General features: G+C 46.1%; 4 protein-coding genes across 21 annotated transcripts in view; 2 read left to right on the plus strand and 2 right to left on the minus strand.

Annotated features, from left to right (window-relative positions):
- LOC127383736 (hexokinase-1) overlaps nt 1-5,940 on the plus strand; it is a 37,944-nt gene extending 32,004 nt beyond the window's left edge. For both annotated transcript variants that reach the window (XM_051617141.1, XM_051617142.1), the window contains 3 exons: nt 858-1,013; nt 1,689-1,922; nt 2,676-5,940. In XM_051617141.1, the coding sequence (XP_051473101.1) occupies nt 858-1,013; nt 1,689-1,922; nt 2,676-2,820 (535 nt within the window). In that variant the 3' untranslated portion in view covers nt 2,821-5,940. The remainder of the gene's footprint in view (nt 1-857; nt 1,014-1,688; nt 1,923-2,675) is intronic.
- Nucleotides 1-17,785, minus strand: part of CHST3 (carbohydrate sulfotransferase 3) — a 354,774-nt gene that overhangs the window by 100,631 nt on the left and 236,358 nt on the right. The window lies entirely within an intron of this gene.
- Nucleotides 1-17,785, plus strand: part of COL13A1 (collagen type XIII alpha 1 chain) — a 196,776-nt gene that overhangs the window by 5,590 nt on the left and 173,401 nt on the right. The gene's annotated exons all lie outside the window — the stretch shown is intronic.
- On the minus strand, nt 7,281-16,974 carry TACR2 (tachykinin receptor 2). Its single transcript, XM_051617163.1, has 5 exons — nt 16,525-16,974; nt 13,000-13,194; nt 9,969-10,125; nt 9,437-9,633; nt 7,281-8,452 (listed from the first exon to the last, which is right to left on the minus strand). The coding sequence occupies exons 1-5, from the start codon at nt 16,926-16,928 to the stop codon at nt 8,257-8,259; spliced, it is 1,149 nt and encodes a 382-aa protein (XP_051473123.1). The 5' UTR covers nt 16,929-16,974; the 3' UTR covers nt 7,281-8,256.

The raw sequence follows: 17,785 nt of genomic DNA on the forward strand, positions 1-17,785 counted from the left end.
AGAGTTTTCAGTTCTCCTAGGTAAGGGCACAACTCACAGACCCCAAAATGATTCATTCAAGCCTGAATAAGGCTGGAAAAGAAGTGTAAAGCCCTCTTCAGCACAGGGCTGCTCTGTACTGGTGCTGAGCATTGTTTGTGGATTGCTCCTTGTTGTCTACAAGTGGGAAACCTGAGCCCTGTGTGCAAAGTGTGGGGCAAGAGGGGTTCCAGACATCTTAGAAAAAACATGCTCTCTGTTGTTTTTGGACTACTGGCTGCCTGCTGGAATTCACTGAAAAGCCTAAACCAACCCTGGCCCCTGAGCTTGCTAGTTTACATAGAGGTGTACATGCCAGGTGTACCTTTTCAAATCTGTTATCTTTCACAGGGTTTTGCAGCACAGAATTCCCTTAAAAATGCTGCACTCACAGTGGCTGTACCTCATGGTTCTTCCTGTAATTTTGTTGCAGGGAACCATGGAGCTTTTTCTGTTGAAGGTCTGAGCCATGCCTCAAGAGTGTACCCAGATGCTGTGCAGTGGAGATGAATTTTCCATGGGGTCCACTGGGGGATGCATGGCATTGGGCTTTCTGGGAGAAACAGCAGCCATCATTAACAACAGCCTGGCTGGGGGAATGTGGTAGTGAGGACTAGACAAAGTGTTTGTAGATGGGCTCACAAGGCTTCCCACTGAGTCTTCATGCTTTTGCTTGCCCGATTTGTCTATTAAATGGCCCTTCTGTGTAAATCAGGTTGCATATTTCATGTCCCCAGTGTGTGCAGGCAGGACACATGGCTGAAAAAATACAGCTCCAGTGCCACCTTTGCAAATGTGGGCAGCATCCCTCTGAGCTGTGCTGCTGCCTTTTGTTGCAGGTATGAGAAGATGATCAGTGGGATGTACCTGGGGGAAATCGTCCGCAATATTTTGATCGACTTCACCAAGCGGGGGTTCCTGTTCAGAGGCCAGATTTCAGAGACCCTGAAGACCAGACATATCTTTGAAACCAAGTTTCTTTCTCAGATTGAGAGGTAAGAGCATTATGCAGGAGGTTGTGGAAGGTGAAAAAGTGTGGGTCATGCTCATCTGGTGACACTGCTGGAGGGGAGGGACGGCTGGAGAGCTTCGCTTGCGTCTCCAGAGATAATTTTGGTTGCAGTAAGAGCCTGCACATGTCCAGAAGGACTTTTTGCAAAATCATCTGAATTTCTAGCAATGCTTATTTCTAAATCGTGGGAAGGGCTGTCAAAGGTTCCTTTACCGTATGATTTTATTTGCTTGCTTCAAAATCAAGACATACTCCTGTGCCCCTTGTGTGTGTCTAACTATGGTTGTTGAACTGAACAAACACTAGCTGAATGAGCACTTCTTTACTGGGTATCTTTGTGTCTATTGCTCCCACTCTGCATTTTAAGGTAATGCTAAACCTGTTGAGACCTTATGGGGGTTAAACCCCTGAACTGGTCATTAAGAGTATTTTCCTGGAAGGCCCTTTGGGGAGAAAAGGGAAAGGGAAGCAATGCAGAGATGGAGCCAGAGCCTGTCTTGCTGCCTGTGCCCCTCTTGCATGCTGCTGGTGTGCATGAATTGGCATTCCCTGAGGTCCCCTGCGCTGTCAGGAAAGGCTGCTGTCTGGTGTGGGTTTGTGGCAGTGGCTTGACTGAGGGAAACTTCTCATGTAATGCTGTGTCCTTCTGCTCCTGCAGTGACAGGTTAGCTTTGCTGCAGGTCCGAGCCATCCTCCAGCAGCTGGGGCTCAACAGCACCTGCGACGACAGTATCATTGTCAAGACCGTCTGCGGAGCTGTATCCAGGCGAGCAGCTCAGTTGTGCGGTGCCGGGATGGCTGCAGTTGTAGATAAAATTAGGGAGAACAGAGGATTAGAGCACCTGGAAATAACAGTTGGTGTGGATGGGACACTGTACAAACTACACCCACAGTGAGTATTCACCTTCTCAGCATTTGTTTGCCTGCGATCTGTAGCGCGTTGCTGGTACATCCTTTCTCTCGGTGCACCAACCTGATCTCTCTTGCTTGCTCAGAGAAGAGCTGGGGAAGTTTTAGTCAGGGGTGGGTCAGGGCTTTCTAAAGGTCCAGGAGAGGATCAAGAAGGGCTTGTGAAGCGTTCTGGGGGCAGTGACACACTGAAGGGGAGGCAGCTTGCTGAACAAGCTGGAAGCTGCACAGCAAGGGAAGGACCTCTTGGCTATGTGAGGGCAATGGCAGAGCAGTGCTGAAATGCCTGGTGCCTCTTTGGAGGATGTTTCTGGTCAGGGTGCAGGCGAGATGGGTGGCTGCAAAGCCATGGCAGGAGTCTGGAAGAGGTGGCAGCAAGAGGAGGAGAGGACTAGTGCCCATCTCTGATGTGCGTGGAGGGAGATGGGTGGGAAGGAGACAACTGTACATGATCTTTCTCTCCCTTGTGTTGTGGTACTAGCAGTCTGAGTTAAGACAGAGAAGCAAAGGTGGGATGCAAGTTCTGTATTCCTTTAACTCCCACTGGTTCAAGGTCTCTAAATCCATCCTAGTTCCCATCATAAACTGGACTTGATGATCTTAAAGGTCTTTTCCAGCCTTGGTGATTCTATGATTTTAGTTCTTTCCCCAGCCAAAGCAGGGGGAGCACTGCAAAGGCCTGGACAGCAGATGCTGCGGGCCCTCCCTCACCCACTGCCATCCTTTCCTTCTGCAGCTTTTCGAGGATCATGCACCAAACAGTCAAAGACCTGGCACCCAACTGCGACGTGACCTTCCTGCTGTCGGAGGACGGCAGCGGGAAAGGGGCGGCGCTGATCACGGCGGTGGGATGCCGGCTTCGCGACGCCGAGCAGAACTGAGCCCCACCAGCCCAGCCCCCATTCTGTCTTGTGAGCACTTTCTCATAAAGCAGCGACTGCCTAGTCAGAACTGGTAAAAGAACCCAGAACTCACTGCTTTGTCGGGGAGGGGGAGGGTGGGAGGGACACACACACAGAGAATAAATTAAAAGTACAACTAATGACATAAAAAATAGGATACAAGATAGAATGTGTGCTGTTAATAATATCTCCTGTTTCTGGACCCCAATCTGCATGTTTCTTATTCACCTTGTTGGTACCTCCCCCATCTGTAGGTCATGGAAAAATCAGTCTATAATTTCTGCAGCTGTCAAAAAAAAAAAAAAAATCAGTTGTTGTCTGAGACGAAATTGCAGCCAAGTGATGTGCGTTGAGAGCTCCCATTGCACCGTACCAAATGTGTTCTTTGCAGCATCCCTGTTAGGTGCCCCGCCAGCACACTGACCACCAGACCTGGGTGTTGATGCTTTTAGCAAAGGGGGAAGCAACAGTTCCCTCCTGCATACCTACCTGCTGTTGTTCCGTATAAAGTGCTTGTGAAAACATGGTGTGTCGGCGCTGTGCACGCACGTAACTCTGGCGTGGGACCTGACAGCGCGGCTTACTTTGCTTCCTTGATGCCTGTTTTGTCATGGTAAAAGTAAACGCCCTTGTCCCACAGATCTGGTTCCACTGGTGTTTCCCATTGCTTCTGTGAATAGTGCTGTGTTACTGGGCAAAACCTGTCACGTTTTGGCCAGGAACCCCTAAAGAGTCCAACAAAGCGGTTGGCTATTGGGGTAATCCAAATCTCCAGACCTGAGAAGTCAGTAGATTTATGGTCCCGAGGTGGGCTGTGCTGTGTTCTTCTGTTTTAAGAGTTCTTATTGAGAATATTTTCTATCTCTTCTTGTTAGTCTACATCAGGGCACTGCAGCTGCCCTTCTGCAGAACCTGCAGCTAGACAGTGTCACTCGGATGTGTGAACTTCTGTCTCTCGCCTTAAATGGGTATTTGCTTCCACACAAAGCTTTAATAATACTGTTCAGCAGCCACTCAAAACACAAACGCTCAGGTAGAGTTAGGGATCAGAACGGAATACGAGGATTTGGTTTTGATATTTTTGCCTCTGAGGACCTGGATGCACAAACTGAGCAAACCACAAAAGCCAAAATCGGACCCAGCTTATGCAAGGACTTAAAGCAGCAGCAAAGATCTTACACACTTGGTGTATCCTGTCCTCTGTCAGGTCGATGCCATTATTATACCTGCTTACCTGTTGCATTACCTAAATTGAGCCGCAGTCAGGAAGGCAAACGTTGAACAACGTTTGCAAGTCACGCCACTTTCTGCAAAGAGGGAGACCACACAGGAGCCCTTAATCCCCACTCTTCTACCAAAAATGGATTTGAGATGTCTGCATGGTTTTCCCTGCTGCCTTTTCCTGCAGAAAGTAGATGGAAATTAGCAGGCTACTCCTCTTTGTCCTTGTTCCACTCCCCTAAGATTTGGATTGCCCTACCTATCGATAACATTTCAATATGCATTATGGTGCACTGTGAGTGAATGTTGTAAAGTAACATGTGAGTCACAAACAGTCGTTGGAGCTTTAAGTGTGTGTCTACCTGAAAAATTGCATGCCTAACTGGTTTTGCAAAGGTAGAGAGTCTTCTTACTTTGCACACTAGTAGCTCCAATACTAGTGTTACGTGATACTTGTGAAAATATTAAACTTTTTTGATGTGCGTTAACTGGTGTTTAGTGGTTCTTTCTGGAAGAGAGATGCTGTTGGCTGGTGGCTTAGTGCTTTGGGAAGAGCTATTGTGTAGGGAGAGCTGCAACCTAATCCCAGTGGTGCCTGCGTTTTGTGTGTGTGTTTTTATTCCCGGGCATTCAGGGTCAGATTCAAACAGGGTGGATTTCACCCAGGTCCCCATGCCTGGTGTTTCCTAATGTAGTTCAGCAGAGGCACAAAGCTGACAACACCCAGATATTAGGGTGCGTGTAGTTTGTCTGGGTGCATCTGGTGCAGGGGGATCTGCAGAGCAGGAAAACCTCAGCCCGCTGCATCAAAGCCAATGTGATTATATCAGGCTTTGCCAGATACACAGTGATGGATGCTGAGAGTCGCTGTGACCCCACAGAAGTCTGATGCTCATCCGAGTCAAACCTGCCTGTGTGCAGAGGGTTCACGTGTGCAGAATCACCGTGTCAGGTGCTCACACACTGCTGGTTTGCATGTCCTGTGTTGGAGTTGTGTATGAAAGCCCCTTTTGCCTACACTGAAGTTGTGCTTTTCCAGTAACCCATCTTACGTTACAGCCTTGAATAGTCTCTGGCACCCTTGATGTGTAGTTATGACCCCAGATAGGAGACAGAAGAAGGTGAGAAAGTTTTTTGGGCACAGGGGGACACATTGCATTTTACTTGCTTGAAGATTTGCAAATCTGATGCCTGCCATTGGCAGTGCTGTAGGGGTGGTGTGAGCCAGGCCTGGGGACCTGGGTTTGGAGCTCTTCAGCATCTGAGGGCGAGGCTCAGTGCAGGATAGAGGATGAATGAGAAGTGGAAGTTAAACTTGGTCTCAGGGTGACTGTGAATTTTGGAGATGCTGGCATAGGTCGTTTTGTTTCTTGGATCCAGCTCATAACAAATAGGGAGTGAGTTTGTGTTTCTAACAGCGCAACTTTTCCTACTGTGGACCATAGGTGATGTACTTGATAAGACACAGCAGTTCTTTTCCAAAGGGAGACCCGGTAGGATTTCCATTTCCAGACTACTTCTTACCCCTAGGAAACTGTTCCAAGTGAATCACAAGCTATAACTGTCCAAAGAAATGTCTCCAATGTTATCCAAGCAATGACTGAGATGTCTTACCTAAAGCTTTTTAGGCTTGGTGAATAAGATCATAGTCCTCTTAATTGTTAAGCTGTAATTACTGCAATATGAACACAAAAAATCTTATATTTCCTGGGGAAAAGACCATTTGCATACCACTGTTGTAATGTCATCTGCTCCTTACTCCTCTGGGGGTTCTCTCAGAAGCCTTTTGAATGGGTTTTAAAACAAGCAGACTTTGTTTTGTTTTGTTTTCTTAAGAAAATAGCAGAAGGCAAAATAAAGTGTTTCTGAACTTCTGAAGCCCGTTCTGTGCTTTTTGTTCATTTCTTTGCCATAAAAACTGAGACTCTTCAAATGTTTTTCTTTACTAACTTCAGGGTCTCCGTTGCTGATTAGAGCACGAGTAACTGTGCAGAGGAGGGATTTATTGCTGACCTGGAGATGTTTTACTGCTGAGTGGTATTTAATCATGTCTATATTTATATGAAGTATTGCATGTATTTACTATGGAGCATGGTGTTCCTGTTACCTTGTACATCCCAGGAAATCGTGTCATCTGCCTTGGTGTGCCTTTTCTTCCATCTAGCAAGGGTTCAGAGCATCTCTCCTTTCTTACCTGTTGCTGTTTCTAGTGGAGAAACCTCTCAGGATCTGCAGTGTGAGTCCTTCAGAGCACCTTTCTGCACCCGAACAAGAGAGGGAGATGCCACGAGTTGTCAGAAAGCCTGTCAAGGACTGCACAGGGTAGACAGTGCCAGCACGGGGGTGACACTTGGGTGTCTGAAAGAGGCTCTGCCTGGCTGTTCAGGTGTGATGGGAGACAGAGGGGAAGATGGGATGCTCCAGATAGGTCTAGAAAGATCAGCCTGAGAAAGCTGCAGAATTTAAAGGCCTGGGCATGGGAGAGGTTCAGCTTATGTAGGTGAAATAGTGAACTCTGTGTGTAGGTGTCTTTAAGTTCTTTGGAGCAGCCTCTAGTCTGATCCCAGAGATGTGTGCCTTGCAGAGCATCCCTCCCAAATTGTTTTGAATCCCTTCAGAAGAAAGACTTGGACTTTCTGTAAATGCCTCTTGCTGCTCTCCCTCTGCCCTGCACCCCAGTGGTGCAGTCTTGGGAAGAGCAGGCTGGCCAGTTAACTTCTCGGCTAGAAACCGCCTGCTGGAATGATTTTCAATGGTGAGCTTTTTAAGGAGGGCACACGGCCCTGTGCTCTGTCCTCCCATTAGCAAGACAAGTTTGTTGAGCCTCTCTGTAACATAATTGTTCATCACAGCAGCCAGGGAAGTGAAGAAGATCAAGTGGAGAAGGAAGATGTATCTGCTGGAAGCAGGCTTGGGAAAATCACTCTTTCAGTTCAAGCGACGAATTCTCTGAATTAACTGCAGAATTTAAGCCTGGCAATACTTTGCAGTTTTGCTTTCACAGAGCAAAGAGGAATATTTCAAGTAACTGGATCCTGTCAACATTGTAGGACCTTTTTGTATGCTAAGGTATGGCTCTGTGTTGTTATATACAAACCTGTCATGAAAGGTGAAGGTGATTGCGAGGTGCTCCTTGCCACATCTGTATTAAATGCTGTGTTACTTCTAAATAATGTTTGTGTTTCAGCTTCTCCTGTTTTGCATGCCTGCACATAATGCCTCAGGCTTTGAAGGTGACATATTTCAGCTTTTATTTTCATATCTGAGAAGAGAAGAACATTGATGCTAAAAATGCGGTAAGTACAGAAAGGGAAGATGGACTGTCTAGGAAAAGACAGTGATGGGTCAGACTGCAGTTAGGACTAAGAGGAGGTAAAGGAAATGGATTCAGAATTGGATCCATGAGACCTGACCATGAGCATCCCATACCTGGCTACCAATCCTTCAGAGAGCCTTGCTCTCCAAATTGGGTGCCACAATTAATGATGTGAAGTTGGAGGAATCCCTCGGGCACAGTTGAATAGGAAAATGACATTGTATTTTGGTACATGGTTATAGAAATCCATGCTGTGACATCTGAAGGAACTGTTTCTTGCTGTTAATTGATGAGAGATGATGCATGTGAAATTGCAGGTCTGAAAATCCTTGAAATCAGAAAAAATTCAGGGCACGCTTTCCATTCTGGACGTGTTAGTATTTGTGGTAAACAAGCTCTTTTCCACAGCCTTGTCTGCCTTGGCGCTGCTGAGCCACGAGAATGAGCTGCCCATACAGCCCCTGGGGTCCATCCAGACTGGGCCAGATGTGCCCCAGCCTTTCTGCTCCATCACCTGTTTTCCAGAAGCAAGTGTCTTGGAGGAACAGAGAGCAGGCGATCACTATCTGGAAGAGATTAATTGATATGCTTCTGATTGGCACTGCTTGAGGTCAGCTTTGCTGCTTTTTTGACCTCATGGGCAAAATTTCTCTGTTCTATATGGCAGTTGTTGTTGTGAGGGAGGGCTGAATAGCTGGCTGCTGTTTGGACCTACATGGACAGAAGTGTCATCAGCAGACTGTTTTCAATGCTGATGGCACCTCAAAAAAGACCTGTAGAAAACAGGTGCTGCAGAAAAAAAGACCTGTCTTAGGCTTCCACGAATCTGCTGCCTTGAAGTGGTGTATTAGGATAGAGCCAGAACCGCAAGGAGAAGATCAAAGTGTCAGCTGGGTGAGGGTAAAGGATGTCTTCTCTTTCTCATTGAGTTGAGTTTCTGTGTCGAAACTTGTTGTTCTTGACTTCCTGTGGCTTGTCTGGTAAAAAGTTGGGGACGTAAGTTTAAGTTTGTCTCTCTCAGTTGCTTTAATGCACGGGCACCACCGGAAGGCTAATTTGAAGCCAGAACGAAACCTGTAAATGTAAGAAAAGAAATGAAATGGTGAAATGATCTTTTTAATTGGACAGAGAAAGAACAAATGCGTGACTTAGTTCTACTTCTGAATGATCACGGAAATAAAAGGTTTCTATTGAAATTAAAGCAGCTAGTTGCAGAGCTAGATGTATGTGTAAATCCATGGAGGGAAGAGCAATAGGAGTTTATTACTAGATTTCCTTATATTTTAAGTAAATATGTAAGATTGGTTCAATGGTAGGATGTTTCATGTGCTCAGTAAATGGTGCTGGCCATGCTGATAACAACATTAGTGAGAAAAATACATACATTTACCTGCTAGAAACAAACAAACAAAAAACCAACAATGAATAATTAAATGAGGAAGCTGTCTGATTTCTGAGAGAGGAGTCTTATGTCAAGTGCAGACTGGCTGAATGAGCTGCAAACCTGCCTTTTGTGAGCTTATGGCAGAGCTTACATCTCTCTGGATTTAGATTGATGGAGTCCCAGTGAAATCACACTAGAGGTGCTGGAGGAGGTGTGCCTGGAACTGTTTCTTTCCCCTCAAGCTCCCTGCTCATGCAGCTAAGGGGCGTGAAGAGAGATGTGGGTAAGAAAGGGGTTTGGCAGGGGGATGTTGCCGGCAGGAATGGGCATGGAGACAGCCAGAGGAGCTCTCCAAGCCCAGCAGCCTGAGAGCAGCCAGTTCCCAGCATGGAGCAAGGGGGACATCTCTTGGCATGACAGGGTTTGTGCTGTCCTGGCCCGGTGCCCAGGAGGGAGTCTCGGCAGGTTGCCCGGGGGCTGCTCCTGCTCCCCACAGGGATGAGCCTGGCGCCTGCCTGGGGGGCTCAGGGCTGTGCTGGGGATGGTGGCACTTTATTAGCAGGGTATGAATGAAGTTGTCTCTCCAGCCTGTTGAAAATCACAGTTGTTCTCACCTCCATGGGTTTATGCTTGTTCAGGTGGAGATGTTTGTTCTCTGTGTGCATGCTACCTACCTTTGGTTCAGGCAGCAGTAGATGATGGGGTTGTACATTGTTGAACTCATGGCAAGGAGAAAGATTGCGAGATAAACCTGCTGAATGTACTTCTGCTGGTAAATGTCTTCCTTGAAGCTCCCCAGGATGAAGTATATGTGATAGGGCAGCCAGCAGACAGCAAAAATGATCACAACTACTACCATGGTCTTCACAAACTAGAAAAAACAAAACGGCGTGTTATTCCTGGGCCTGGTTTATCCTGGGATGTGCAGATTCCATGGACACGGGGCTTTACTCTCTAAGGAGTGCTGGGAACTGGCCAGTGCCTGCTGACACGAGCCTGCTCCTTGGAGCCTGGCTAGTACATGTAGATCACAATTTTTTTCATACTTGCTGGGTGATGATGCCCTTCACCCCCAGCCCAAAATATTTTGCCAACCTTTCAGCCCCAGGCCCACAAGATTTTGTATCAATTGCAAGCTCTGTTTTGGAATTGGAGCTAGCAGGGCTGCTGTGCTGAGGGTAATTATTTTTAAGTTTCACTTCTGACCTTTTTTTTGGCATTAATTTGGTGTTGGTAGCGGACTCTGTTAAGGTGGTTGCCTGGGACTGCACTGCTCCACAGGGTGATTCCTATAATGCTGTATGCAACAAACATCACCAGTAAAGGCAGTAAATAAATCAACACGATCACTGCAATGTGATACCTGAAAAAGAAGAACAAGCACGTTTTCATAGACAGTATATTTCTTGAAAGGCCTTTCAGAAATTGTCTCTTGGACCGTATGTGTGGCTGGCTCCCATTAACTTCAACCCCAAAGCATAAAGCAGCAGAAATTTTGCCTGCAAAGATAGTTACAGGGGCTTCTGTGAACACAAAAGCTCATCTCATGTTGTGATGATTATTCCTTGGACTGGATTCACTGCTCTTTCAAGACACAGTAATATAATTTCTCTTTTATCAGAGGGTTACAGTCCATGGCCACCTGCCCTGAACCTTGCTATCCCACTGCATTCAGGAAAGGGAGATGCCTGAGACTTGTGGCTGTAAGTATACAAACCTGTACATCACAGGTATAGAAAAGCACTGTTCTGAAAACCACAGAGTAACCTGACAATTGCAATAGTGCCAACAGCTCAATTTGGAAACAGTGCAAAAAGCAGACTGCAAAATGTATCTGGCTGCTAACAGGGAAGATGAGATGTTACCCCACAAGCTTCTGCTGGTTCCCTCTTGCTGGCGTTTGATTATTTTAAGCGACCACCATTTATGGGGAGGGAACAACCTGCTCACTTGGTTAGAGCAGCTGTCAAATGAACATAAACAGTATAAAAACTAGGATTAGGCAGGAGGGCCCTGGCACAGGTTGCTGGCAATGACCACAAAAGGCTGGGTGCAAATGGTCTTTCTCAGTATGACAAGGCTCTTGGAGGCACTGGCTGCATCAGCCAGGGTTTCAACTGCTCTGCTGAGCACTGCTGAAATGGGTGCTGGGGCACTGCTCTGTGGGGTGGCTGCCCACAGCAAAACAGGAGTATTTGTGAAATGTGGCAAGTTTATCACTGACTGTTTTCCACTCTTCCCAGCTCTCCTTGAAGAAAAGGAGGAGAGGATGGGAGCCTAAGCAAAGAGGATGGGAGCACGTGGCAAAAAGAAACTTCTAGTCTTGTCGTTTTGTTACTTGCTGCAGGTTAACCTGTCACCAGAAAAAAATCCTCTGTGGTTAAGGTTCTTGATTTTGGCTAAACTTATACAAATTTGGCCCCTTCGTATCCAAGATTTTTCAGGCACTGGCAGACACAGTAGTGCATTGTTTGGGTTGGGTCTTTTTTGGACTTGTTTCTATCAGTTCTATTTTTTTTCCTACATAAAAGGATTTTCCTTTGCTCTGAAGTCTGGAAATCCTAAAAGCTGGTTTTGATCAACTGAGGAGGATTTGGAGGACACACAGCCAACAGAGGAACCCAGTTCTCAATTTTTTTTTTTATTTTTTTTTTTTCCCCCCTTTGGGTTTCTTAGGATTTCTTTTCCTTGGTATTTGCACTAGCACATGAATGGCTGCATGAGGCTTTTTCTCCCTGGTGTGTATTGTAGGCGTTTGTCCTGACAGATCCATCACTCAAGATGATTTCTGGGGACTGCTGCTTCCAACTTCCTTTCTAGGAGAGCTACTGAAACCTGCAAATCTGAGGCTGTTCAGGGAGAGCAAGCAGTGAATTAAATGATTTCTTGTGTTCAGGAGCTGCTGCTCTTTGGCTGGGGATCCCTGAAAGAACCTGCCATGTTATTTGTTGTGTTCAGGACAAAGATGTCATCAGCATGCTGGGGAACTCCTGTTTCCATTCTTCCCAAACAGTGGATGTGGGAGAAATAAATTTCACACTTTTCATCTGAAGGAAAGAATCATCAGTGACTTTTATATAAGTGATTATCTACTATCCCTCCTTCTCAGTCACTAGGAGCCTGTGCTCCACAGTATGTGCTGTGGGGTACCAGCCAAGGAGCCCCAGGAGGAACATCACCCATCATAGCGTGGCCTGATTTTATTCTTTTCCTCTTGTGTGACTCTGGAGACTGGGGATGACTGACTGCCATTGGCCAAACATGAGCCAACTCCTCCAAACTTACAAGAAACTCCTGGTACTTGGCACATATTAGTGTGAAAACCAGTTAGTCTGGCAATAACTAACTGCAGGAGGCATCCAGCTGTCTGCCAGTGATGAAGACCACAAAGAGAAAAATGTCCCTGGTTGCATGTAGGTGGGCAAGAGTGTTCACAGTTCAAGAGCAGGGAGTTTAGCACTTGCTTTTAGTTTGAAGGATTGTTTCCATCTTGTTAATAAATTTCTTCCTTTTTTTAATGGTTCTTCCATTACTACTTTGTATGAATATGTTTTGCTTGATAAATTTCTCAGGCTGCTCTGTGTATCATGTGCTTTGAATAATGATTAATCACAGTAGAACCCCTAAATGGAGGGCATGGCTTGTTTCATCTCTCTGGACAATCTTGCTTTAAAGCAGGAGGAAGTTGCTGTGAGGATTAGGAACTTGTAGCAGCGCAGATGTGTGCTCAGATAAGTCAGTCTATAAAACCTTAGGATGTTTAAACATGCTCCTGGGAGGTGTCCCTGCCCATGCAGGGGGGTTGCAACTAGTTGTTCTTTAAGGTCCCTTCCAACCCAAACCATTCTATGATTCTCATCATTAAAAAGACTCGGTTTCTTCCTGCCTGGCAGAGGGAGAAAACACAAAATCTTAGGAACCAGGACTTACTGCTTGTTTAGAGATTTTTTGCACTGCTTTCTCTTAAATCCCCTGAGCCCTGCATGGAGGGTTTCTAGATCTTCTAACCACTTCTCGAATTGGAGGAGGACAGCACTTCACCCTTCTGTACCCTGAGCCCTGGTCACCTGGCAGCTTTTTTACACAGTTGGCTTAAACTGAACTTAGATGGGCTGCCCCAGACCCGTGTTCCCTTGCTGTGTGGTTCCCCTGCCCTCACCCCCCAGTACAGTTTGGAGAGGAAATGGATTTCCTAGTTAACTTTTTTTGCAAATCAGGGATTTTTTGTCTCTCTTACGTGAGCTGGTGCTTGGATCCAACATCATCAGGCCAAACAACGATGCATTTCATCGTTCCATTGTCCATCATGATCTCGGCGTAGAAGCACTGGGGAAAGGCAAGCCCAAATGCCACCAGCCAGATTATCCCTATGATGACTTTGGTGCTTCCAGCAGAGAGCCTGGGCTTGAAGGGATAAATTATCGCCATGTACCTGCCAGAAAAAATAGGTAATGCTTTTACAGCTGCATTCATAAACTGTACAACAAATACAGCAAGTGTAAGCAATCACCAGACAGTATGGTGGGATTTATTGATAGAGACATTTTGACAGCTTCCAGGCTACAAATAATTGGAAGGATCTAACCCCTTTTTTAAAGAGAATATTGCGAGTCTTAAGGCAGAACATATTAAACCCATGTGGATGGGTGCTTCTGGTGTGAGGTGGAAGGCATTGTGCTACCTGGTCTAGTGGGAGGGTGTCCCTGCTCATAGCAGGGAGGTTGGAACCTGATGATCTTTAAGGTCCCTTCCAACCTTAGCCATTCTATGATTTATGATCTATGCCTTCTGCATATGATCTTGACAAGTATTCTACTTCCATTGATTTCTTTTTTTCATCTTGTTCTTTGTAACTAATTTTTCAAATGCTTTATGTATTTGGTCTGAAATTTCATGCTGTAAGCTGTTCGTGTTAGCTTGGAGTTCTTAATTGTTTAATACCATGGCTTTTTCTCTTTCCACTGCTAAAAACCCTGCTAAACACTCTTTCTCCCTAATTCTGTTAATCTCCTCTGGTGTCCTGTGTTATCCCAACAGGTTGGTGTCTCGAGTATCCTTTACCCTGGATTTTTCCCCACTGATTTTTAGCCTTGGAAAACTCTCGTGCCATCCACCTCTGCCTGGAGATACTTGAGCACTTCTGCTGGCTGTGGAAGGCTGACCCTTTCATCCCACACCTGCTTGAAGCCCTCATGGCACATCTGACTCTTAGATTACTTGTAAGCCTGGGGCAGTCTCTGGTTTTAAGTTTCCCATGTGGAAACACATGGTGTCGTAATGAGAACTGTATCAATTATGCATTTCTTGTCATGCTCTCCCTACTCTTTGCCATGGTTGTTACAAAGGCAAAATAGGGTGAAAAATGTCAATTGCCTCTTGGTTTTCAGAGGGAAAATCTGACAAGCTGTGTGTTGTCTCTTGGCCTGTTGGGAGGGGGCTCTTCCTGGCTGCTGCAGGACAGGGGCTGGATGGATGGACAGATGGCACAGTGAGTAAGCCAGAGCTGCACGGCTGCCCAGCCTCAGTTAGCTATACAATTCCCATGTCACCTTACTTTTCTTTAGCTGGTTGTAGGCAGTAGTATGCAGTGCTTGGACCTGGTCAGGGAGGAATCAAGTGGAATCAAATATTCTCCAGAATATTTGGCCACAGAGGACCCTCAGTCCATGATTTGTGGACAGCAAGTCCCAGGTATGGATGCTGCTGCCTGAGGCTGCGGCCCATCTTGCAGATACCAAAGGGATGGCAGGGCTGTGGGGTGGAGGCTCTCCCACTTGGCCAGGGCTGCACCCCCGAGGCAAGCCAAGCTTTTAGGCAAGCTCCTGCAAGTTGGGAGAAATTTCAGACTCTTGCACACTTTCCTGGGAGGCTTTGCTAACCAGAGGGCAAAACTTGATCTGATACACTACACTGCGGAGAGCATGTGGTGGGAACAGCTGCTCCAGTACAGAGAGCAGCTTGGAACAGGGAAACAGAGCAGCCCTAAACGCCACTGTCAGCCATGTCACCAGGGCCTTTTCCACGTCAGACAAGACAGACTTCCAGAGCTGTCACTTCTTAGCCTCTTTCCTTACAATAAATCACTTCCAAAGACATTGTTTTATTGAAGTTAAACAACGGAGCCCAAGTAGACTCCTAACAATAAATGGAAGCCCCGAGTTTCCAGGAGACGGTGTCAGGATCTATTTTAAGGTTCAGTCAAGAATAGCTAAATATGGTTTGCAGTGAGATGCCAAGTTTTCTTTCTGATCTGGGCCATGTGACTAAAGAGATGTTGGCTGTATAGGTACTTTTACCAGAAGTCCCCAAGGAACGAGAGAAGGGAGGTATGAGGACAGGACGAAATGGGTTATTTTAATTTTTATTTTCTTTTAAAAAATAATACTCTTTGGCAGACCATGTGTATAAAATAGCTGGTTACCAACAACCCTTGATTTAAAGCCAGGAAGAGCTAAAAGTGAGCTGCCATTGTCTCTAAATAGGGATTTGCTTTCATCTGGACAACTGGAGGCAGATAAACACATCACTCATCCCGGTGCTTATTAATGATCCTTGCAGTGATGGCAGGGGCTGCTGCCCTGTCCTGGGGCAGCCTGGTGTCAATCCAGGCCACATCCCTGACCCTGGTGCAGGTTTCAGTGGCCACCTTTCTCCAGCTAGTTTGTTTATCTGCTTTGACTTGTTTATCACTTGTTTCCCGAGGCTGGGTGTGCCAGGGTGAACCCAGCCAGGAGCAGGGGGAGTTGTGAAAGCCACCCTGATGACTCACAGAGCAATGCTTCAGAGATGTCTCCAGAGGGAGCTGGAAGGGCCCTTAGTGGATACACACACTTGATAAGGAGTGGAGGAAACCTGAAGGAAGGTCAACTGGAGGGCTTTTGATAAAGGACCACCAGTTATTTCTGGACACCAGGTCCGGCTGCCTTGGGGTTATGGCAGGGACATAGGATGGAAAAGATACAGATATTCCCAGCAGAGATTGGAAAAGACAGAGGAAAGACCAGAAGAATGGAGGGAAGGAGGACAGAGAGGAGCTTTAACCACCTTCACTTCTTTTACATGCCATTGCTGTTCAGAGAGGAAATTCCCATGGACTTTTGGCCACTTTCTAATAAAAAGTAAACCAGCATCACTCTGCTTAACAACGAGCTGTAAACACACCCAGACTCCACAAATTTAAGCTTGAGTAAAAGAGGCTTGGCAAGTGTAAGAAGACAGTGTTATGAAAATACCAAATTACCTCAGAAGTCAAACAAAATCACTGTAATTACTCTCCTCCCTCTTGGAATAAGTAATTCTTGTGAACTACTGGAGCAGGCTCTGCCATTTATGATCCAATTCCCATTATTCCTGGTGGTTTGCTGGACTCACAAGCAGGAATGTGAGGGCTGGTACTTTCAGCATCCTGCAGCATATTCGTATCACTCCAGCTCTGTCCAAATGAGAGGTCCCTCTTGTGGTTTAAAAACACAAAAAAAGGAGTTTGCAGGATGACTGGGAAACAATTTATGATCAGTAACATGGGAACAATAAAATACCAGCCACTTCCACTTGTTACGTGGTCGGGTCTGATTCAGACCAGGGATAAGAGCCTTCCTTTTGTGCCATAACTACCATCTAACCCCACAGTCTGTTTGCATCCCACTATGCTGATAAGGCACCTGACCTAGGGGCACCAAGTATTGCAGTAATTTTTTATACTTTACAGTGATTTTCTTTTTTTTTTTTTTTCCAGACCTTATCTTCTCTGTTCACCTCTTACCTCTCTGCAGCCACAGCTGTCATGGAGTAAATGCTCACAAACATGGCGGTGATGGGGAACCAGTTCTGAAACCTGCAGAATTCCTCACCAAAGTACCAGACGTTGTGACTGGCGTAAATAAAATTGAAGATGGTGTTGAAAGCAGCCATCAGCAAATCCGAAAGGGCCAGATTAACAATGAAGTAGTTGGTAGCAGTCCTCATTCTCCTGTGTGCAAGAATAATCCAGATGATGGTGACGTTGCCAACGATGGATGTGATGATGATGAAGGAGTAGGTGATAGCCCACAAAGCAATTTGCCATCCTGGCTGGGTAAACTGGGTTGCTGCTGTCCAATTGCCACTGTCCTCCAGGGAGTCAGCCTGTGAAACGTTGCTAGCATTTAGCATGGAAAGTGTGCTCATGGTTGGATTTTGTTTTTTTCCTCCTGCTAAGCCTTAAATGCAATCTTCTGGCAGCTGCTCATTTTCTTGCAGTAGGTGCTGGTGTTACAAATCCCTGGGTTTGTGACTAAGACATCAGGGTGAGGTGGCTCATGTCCTCTCGTCCTGTTTTCCAAGGGATGCAGAGCAGTTCCAGGAAGAGATGAGCGATACTGAGGGCCGCCTCCTTGCCTGGCATTGTAACCTACACTGGAAGAGCAAAAGCTAAACAACAACTCTCCCCTCTGAGTTTCTTATTCCTCTAAAAAAGAAAGGAAAAAGAACAAGAAAATAACAAAGAAAGGGAGGGGAAGGTGTTTTCCAAGTCGGTGACTGGCGATGTCTTCCTTTAGATTATTTTTAAGGTGCAGAAAATATAAATGGAAGTATCGAGCCAGAGGACACTTCAATCCATGTGGAAAATCCTTCTTTTTCAGGGCACCAGCTGTCTGAATCCTCTGCAGCAGGACTGAGGACGTTTGGTTTTCTTTGCCTGTGCAACCGTTAAGCACAAGGCGGGAGCCGCACTGGGATGAATTCTCTAGAGGGTTTAAGGGGACTTGGAAAGGAGGTGGAGTCTCTTGCAGGCAAAACCTAAACAACCAACTTGACATCAAAGGAGACACCGCAAAGTGGTACTTGAAACTTTTTTTTTTTTCCCCCCCTCTCTGTTTGTTTTGAAATAGTTCTGAAATGGACATGCTGTTATATCAGGGTTTAAATGCAAGGGTAACTGCTCTGCCAGGTTCACCATTCCTGCAATCCCTGCCTTTCCAGGACCCTCCCTGGCTTCATGTAAGTTCTAGCAGCAAGAAAGAAACAAAATATACTCAACAAAA

This window comes from Apus apus, chromosome 4 (assembly GCF_020740795.1).
Source record: "Apus apus isolate bApuApu2 chromosome 4, bApuApu2.pri.cur, whole genome shotgun sequence".
NCBI classification, from domain to species: domain Eukaryota; kingdom Metazoa; phylum Chordata; class Aves; order Apodiformes; family Apodidae; genus Apus; species Apus apus.

Excerpts from the sequence above, each read along its gene's own strand:
- TACR2 (XM_051617163.1), bottom strand. The coding sequence starts at position 16,928 with ATGAGCACACTTTCCATGCTAAATGCTAGCAACGTTTCACAGGCTGAC. Across the intron at positions 13,195-16,524 it reads ACAGCTGTGGCTGCAGAGAG|GTACATGGCGATAATTTATC; the intron begins GTAAGAGGTGAA and ends TTTTTCTGGCAG. Across the intron at positions 8,453-9,436 it reads TACTGCTGCCTGAACCAAAG|GTTTCGTTCTGGCTTCAAAT; the intron begins GTAGGTAGCATG and ends TTACATTTACAG.